The sequence below is a fragment of the Orycteropus afer genome, unplaced genomic scaffold (assembly GCF_000298275.1).
Source record: "Orycteropus afer afer isolate SDZICR_OR568_19922 unplaced genomic scaffold, OryAfe1.0 scaffold00035, whole genome shotgun sequence".
NCBI classification, from domain to species: Eukaryota; Metazoa; Chordata; class Mammalia; order Tubulidentata; family Orycteropodidae; genus Orycteropus; species Orycteropus afer.
In genome coordinates, this window is record NW_006921622.1 from 12243977 (window position 1) to 12251252 (window position 7276).

Consider the following 7276-nt stretch of genomic DNA (forward strand, 5'->3'; position numbering starts at 1 on the left):
ACCCCTCCTTGGGTTTCCGAGGCAGTATCACTACGAAAGTAGGATTGCCCAACCTTCCTTCCGAGGAGTGGCTGGTGGGTTTGAACTGCCAGTTGTCTGGTTAGCAGGCAAGTGTCTTAGCCACTATGCTACCTGACTCATAGTGACCCTATAGGAAAGAGTGGAACTGCTCCATAGAGTTTTCTAGGCTGCAAATCCTTATGGAAGCAGACTGCCACATCTTTCTCCTGTGGAACAACTGGTGGGTGGGTTTGAACAGCTGACCTTTTGGTTAGCAGCCGAGTGCTTAACCACTGTGCCACCAGGGCTCCTCCTATAATGACAAAAGCTCAATAAATATTCAGTAAGAACAGAAAGATATGGAAAGGGGTATTCAAAATAAAAAACAGTATCTAAACATTACATGTACTTACAGCATAATTGAAGGATGTGTCAGCAAGCACTGCAAACTGACGAAATAGTGTGTGCCTAGTAAACATCTCATCCTTAAGGACATGAAGGCTGAAATAAAATAAATAGTGAAATTAAAATATATGAAAATCACAGCATAAAGCATATCAACATTATGTTAATGTAGTTAGGAACTAGGATTGTCAGTGTAAGGAAAAAGATGTAAAAGTCAAAAGTTTAAAATATTAGTATGAACTTTTGACTTTTTTTTCTCCCTCTTAAAATTATACACCTTCCAGCTCTGAAGAGCCCTAGAAGTAATGGCAGCCCATAGCAATGAACATCTATAAGACTCAGACTGTAGTTTAAAAAACATCTCTCACTAAAATGAACCAGGGCCTCTCCAAGAAATGACTGCTTCTAGATCTAAGGCAAAGCATGTGCAGGTTGAGCTTGGAACATTTATTGTACCAGAAAGCAAGGAAGCCATCAAAGGTTAATGAGTTCATGTCAAAAGAACCTGAGAGGATATCAGCTTGATAAGATTCTCACTGACTTAAGTTTGGAGAAACTAAGCATCTAAAATAAAACACACAAATATATTAAGAATTCATAAGTTTATAACATTTCAAGACAAATCCTCATTGGATCTAAGGCACCAAGTCATTACTCTGAAAACTGATAAATAAAGGGAAAGAATCAAATATTTAGCCTGCCTTTAGTGTATGAATTTTATTTGAGGGTCACCACAGAATCTATGAGAAGTTCTTTATAAAACTCTGGCTGATAAATGCAGAATGGAGAATAGAATTCCAATGTAAGGACTTAAAAAGTTCCATAAGTTTGGAAATTTAAAAACAAACAATTGATACAGGAGTCAAGGAAGAAGTTATGATGAAAATTGGATCACTTTAAGAATTAAGTAATAAATAACTACAAATCAAAACACGTGAAATTTCAGCTAAAGAGGTGCTTAAGGGAAAATTATAGCCTTAAATTTATGTTAGAAGAGTTAGATTAAAAGTAATGAAGTTAGCAAAAGGTCATAAAGATAAACCCAAATTAAGAAGAATGAGGATAAAATGGTAACATTTGCAAAGTCAGAAGTTAGTCATCTGAAAGTACTAACATTGACAAACTTCTGCCAAGACAATTAGGACAAAATGAAAGAGGGTATAAAAATATTAAGATTAAAAGAGGGAGATAACCTCAGATGCTTAAAGGCTTTAAAAAATGGTAACAGACTGTGGTAGATCTCCTAAAGATGTCCATGTTCAAACCCCTGGGGCCAGTGAATAGCTACCTTACATGGTAAAAGGAAAACTGTAGATGTGATTTAAGTTATGATCTTGAGAAGACACAATCATCCTGGGTTACCCAGTGAGGCCTGGTGTAATCACAAGGGTCCTTCTACAAGGTGAGCAGGAGGGTCAAGTCAGTAAAGGAGAAAACAATGTGATGATGGAAGCAGAGGTTGGTGTGATACCAGCAGCCTAGAAGCTGAAGAAGCAAGGGATGGACCCTCTCCTGGAGCCTCCAGAGGGAATCAGCCCTGCTGGCAATTTGATTTCAGATGTGAAAGACTCACTTCTGACTATAAGCCACTAAGTTTGTGGTGATTTGCAGTTAAGCAGCAATAGAAAACTAATACCCAGGATTAAGTAACAACTTTATGCCAGTAATTTTGAAAAACGATATGAAATGGACAGTTTCCTAAAAAAAATATAACTTTATGAAATAGAACCAAGAAGCAATATTAAGTCTTAAGAGTCTTTTAAAGCTTTTAAACAATGAACAAAAAAATTAAAACAGTAATTTAAACTTTGCTCATAAAGGCAAAGGAGAATGAAAAAAGTCAAAGATGCATGGAAACAGTAAGTCCAAGGGACTAGTGGGCCAGACAAACCATAGTCTATATGACCCTGAGACCAGAAGAACTAGATGGTGTCCGGCTACCACTGTCAGCCACTTAGAAAGGGATCAGTATAGGAGATCCTGGCTAGAGTAGGAGAAAAATGTGCACCAAAACTCAAAATCATGAAAAAGATCAGGCTTACTGGTCTCATGGAAACTGGTAAAACCCCCAAAACTATGGCCCCCTACTCACCCTTTGGGCCTGGAACTGAACTCACTCCCATGGCTTTCAGCCAAACAACAGACAGGCTTACAAGGGGAACAATTACACCAGGTAGGTACACTCCTTAGAACAAGCAACGATGGGAGATCAGAAGGGCAATATTTGCATAGGAAGATAGCTCAGAGGGCGAGAATACATTGGAAAGAAGGGCACAGGGAAAAGGCAACCAAAGGGAAGAAATGGGAAGAGAGACATTACATTACAGGGATTGCAATTAATGTCGTGAAAAAAAATGTATTATTAAACGGTTGAATGGAAAATGAATTTGCTCTGTAAACTTTCACCCAAATCACAATAATAATAATAATAATCTGTTCACAAATGAAACACTAAGCCCAGTTTACACGTGTTTCACCAAACTTTTGAGGAACAAATAATTCCCATTTTACTCCCAAGTCTCTCAGAGAACAGAAAAAGAGGCACATCTTCCCAACTAATATTAGGAGGTCAGAGAAAACTTTATATCAACATAAGTCAAAGATAGTATGAGAAAAAAAAGTAACAGTTCAATCTCATCCACAGACCTGGATAGAAAACTTTTAAAATATCAGCAAACTGATTTGCAATTCCTGGTAGGACAGAATGGTTTGCAATATCCAATGCTACTACTAAGAATAATGTAATAACCTAAAATATAAATGTAGTTTATTTTATAAAGGGACCAGAAAGCTGTGGAATAAGGAGGACCTAGAGTAACCAAAATCCCAGAGAGTTTTTGGCAGTTGTATAAGCCTTTGAATCTATTCCAAGTCATGGCAACCCTATGTGTTGCAGAGTTGAACTGTACTCCATAGGGTTTTCATGGCTGTAAACTTTTGGAAGCAGAGTGGCAAGGCTTTCTTCCAAGGAATCGCTGGGCAGATTTGAACTGTAAACATTTTGATAGTAGCTAAGCTCATTAACTGTTTGCACCAGTCACAGAATCCTGGTAGTTGTTTCAAACCTAAAAACAAACCATTGCTATTGAGTTGATACCTATTCCTTGAGACTCTATTGGACAAAGTAGATCTGCCTGTAGAAGTTCCAAGGCTATAAATCTGTACAGAAGCAGACTGTCACATCTTTCTCCCATCGAGTGGCTAATGAGTTCGAAACAATGACCTTCTGGTTAGCAACCAAGTTCTTAAACTACTGTACCACAAAGCTTGAATAATAAAATTATAGTTAGATTTGAGGGGTCACAAACACATAGTCAATCCCTCTCTCATTTAAAAATATTTGCCTTATTCTGAAGCTTTGCCTTATGGAAATATAAAGTGCCAAGCTTAACACTTTTGCTGAGTGTAATTTACCTCAGTTTTGTGTTGTCAAGGAGCTCTCAGAACACACCAGGTGGGATAAAAGCCCTGGAAGGAGTGGTGAGCTGAACCTGGTTATGTGCAAGTGGCTTTTCCTTGGAACCGTTCATGATTCTGTCTACAGCTGCAATGTGAAGAGAGCCACTGCTGAGGGTTGGAAGAACCAGGAAAATTTTGGCAGTCAGGTGAAGCTACAGTGCCAAAACTGGAGAGTTGAGGGTTTTCAAATACACAGCTATTTTAATTTGAAAACATTCGCTGAATTCTGGAGCCACACAGAGCAAAAGGCTAAAAATATAAGCTGTAAACTTCTGAGTGGAGTCCTTGGCAAGTGTAACAGGTTAAACACTCAACTACTGGCAAAAAGGAACCAACCCAGAGATGCCTTGGAAGACAGGCCTGGTGATCTGCTTCTAAAAGGTCACAGCCTTAAAAATCCTACAGAGCACTTTTAGTCTGTGTACATGGGGTCACCATGAGTTGGAATTGGCTTGATGGCAATTAACAATGACAAATCTCTGAGTGAAATTCTCTGAAATGTTCTCTGTACTGAGATATCCAGCTCTTAGTAGGAACAGAGGAATTAGAGGTAGATTAAATCTTATCGATACATCAACATGCCAGACTCAGCATAGCTCTAACTCTTCCTGCTTGTCTTTCAGTGGAAAAGACGAACTACTTGTAGTAGACAAACATATCTGGAGTGTCTACAGTATTTTATATATTCTATCTAATCACTAAGTTACTAGGCATTACAACTCAATAATAAAAAACCAAGCAACTCCATTAAAAATGGACAAAGGATTTGAATAGGCATGTCTCCAAAGAAGGAATGACCACTAGACACATAAAAAGATGCTCAATATCACTAGTCATTGGGAAATACAAGTCAATACCAAAGTGAGATACTACTCTGCAGTCACTGTTGTTAGGTGCCCTTGAGTTGGCGCTGACTCAAAGTGACCCCTATGTACAACAGAATGAAACACTGCTCAGTCCTGTGCCATTCTCAGAATCTTTGCTATGCTTGAGCCTATCATCACAGCCACTGTGTCAATCCATTTTGCTGAGGGTCTTCCCCTTTTTCACTTTACCAAACATGATGTCCTTCTCCAGGGACTTGTTCCTTCTGAGAACATGACCAAAGTATGTGAGGAAGTCTGACATTCTTACTTCTAAGGAGTATTCTAGCTGTACTTCTTCCAAGACATTTGTTTGTTCTTCTGACAGTCCATAGTATTTTCAGTCTTCTTTGCCAACACCACAATTCAAATGCATCAATTCTATCCACCATTCATCTGTCAGTTTGTCACTGAGGTAGCTTGCATGTTGCTGTGAAGCTGGAAGCTATGCCACCAAGTATTTCATACACCAGCAAGGTTACCTATGGTGAACAAGTTTCAGTGGAGTTCCTAGACTAAGAAAGACTGAGAAGAAGGATGGGGCCATCCATTTCTGAAAAAATTGGCCACTGAAAACCTTATGAATAGCAGCGAAACTACACGCATCAGGATGACTAGAATAAAAATGATAGATGGTAACAAATATTGAAGGATGTGGAGAAATTGGAACTTTCATTCATTGTTTGTGGAATTGTAATTCCAATAAAACTCCAGCATAATTTCTGAGGACTTAATAAACCAATTCTAAAATTCATATGGAAGGAGGGAACAGTCATACTATATTAGTACACAGATTCATAGTCTAAGAACAGAACAGAGAACACAAAGATAGACTATTCAGAATATTCTAAGAATATTCAGGAACATAGTGTATGACGGAGTGGCACCACAACCTAATCTGGGGAGGATAGGTTATTAATCAGTAAAGTAGATGGTACACTTCTCCATGTACAAAGATGATCTCCCAATGGATTAAAGACCTAACCATGAAAGGTGACTCAAGAAGGCTTTTAGTGGAAAATGTGGGAGAATATCATAGTGGAGATGGAGAAGGACTTTGTAAACAAAAATCTCAGGCAAAAATATTGGTGGGTAAAAATGAAGGATTTCTGAACAACAAAGCGCAGCATAGAAAAAGTTAGTAGACTGAGAAAAGATGTTTCTGACATCTAAAATTGAAAAAGAATTATAGAGTAGACCAGTAAATTTCACAAACCAATGAGAAGAAAGCTAGGCAAAAGATAGAAATATGCAGTTCACAAAAGGGGCAAATCCTTAAAACATTAGATTGAGAAAAAGTTTGGTAAGTCAGTTACCAAAGTATTAGGACACATAATACTCATAAATTACCAAATATTAGGACTCAATACTGGATCTTTCCATTTTTTTTGGCACTGATACTCTTTGTTCATCTTATTTAATCTCATGACTTTAAATACTGTCTATACACTGATGAAGGAGACCTGGTGGTACAATTATTGGCAGTTTACACCCACCCAGAAGCTCTGCAGTAGAAAGACCCATAAAAGTTACAGCGTAGGGAACCTTATGGGGCAGTTCTATTCTGTCACATGGGATCACTATGGGTCAATATCAACTCGATGGCATCTGTCTTGGTTCTCTAGTGCTCTTAATACAGAAATACCACATGTGGATGGCTTTAACAAACAAGAATTTATTCTCTTACAGTTTAGGATGCTAGAAGTCCACATTCATAGTACCAGCTCTAGGGGTAGGTGAAGGCTCCTCTTGCCTCCTAATTCAGGCAACTGCTGACTGCTGAGGCTGATGAACCCAAGGTCAGCAGGTAAAATGGCACAGTCCCAAGATTAGCAGGCAACTAGTTTAAGTCCAGGAACAATCCCCAAATAGGCAGGCAACATGGCAGGCCACTGAGATGAAGACTGGGCCAAGTGCAGAATCCAAAAATGAAAGCAAACTTACTGACTTTGAGTGGATTCTGACTCATAGTGACCCCCTTTGAGTCTCTGAGGTGGTAAATCTTTATGGAAGTAGATTGCCCAGTCTTCCTTCCTCGGAGTGGCTGGTGGGTTTGAACCACCAAACTTCTGGTTAGCCGTCAAATGCCTTAGGCACAATGCCACCAGAACTCCTTAGTGCAGAATCCAGATGTCCCAAAAAGCTAGAGACCTTTCCCAAAGATTCTCCTTATATACTGGAAACAGGCCACACTCCAAAGGCAGCTCCCTAGCGGCTCACAGCAGATTCCACCGTGAAGGTGATTGCAATCTCATCATGGGGAATAACTACATCCAGCTGCCCAGCCACTCAAGCTCACAGCCCAGCCAAGATGACACACAATTTTAACTACTACATCATCTAATGGCATATCCCAATCAGTCCCAAATTTTTATCCCTATCCTAAACTTTCTCCTGAACTCCAGATTCATATATTCATGATTGCCTAGTTCATTTCTACCTTTAGATGACTTGTTGTTGTTGTTGTTGTTGTGTGCCATCGAGTCAGCCCTGACTCATAGCGACCCCTCCTTGGGTTTCTGAGGCAGTATCACTACGGAAGTAGGATT

At 39.1% G+C, this 7276-nt stretch overlaps 1 protein-coding gene across 1 annotated transcript in view; it reads right to left on the minus strand.

The window, feature by feature from the left end:
• Positions 1 to 7276, minus strand: part of CUNH10orf67 (chromosome unknown C10orf67 homolog) — a 232764-nt gene that overhangs the window by 35069 nt on the left and 190419 nt on the right. The window contains exon 15 of the mRNA XM_042780342.1: positions 414 to 501. Within this exon, the coding sequence (XP_042636276.1) occupies positions 414 to 501 (88 nt within the window). The remainder of the gene's footprint in view (positions 1 to 413; positions 502 to 7276) is intronic.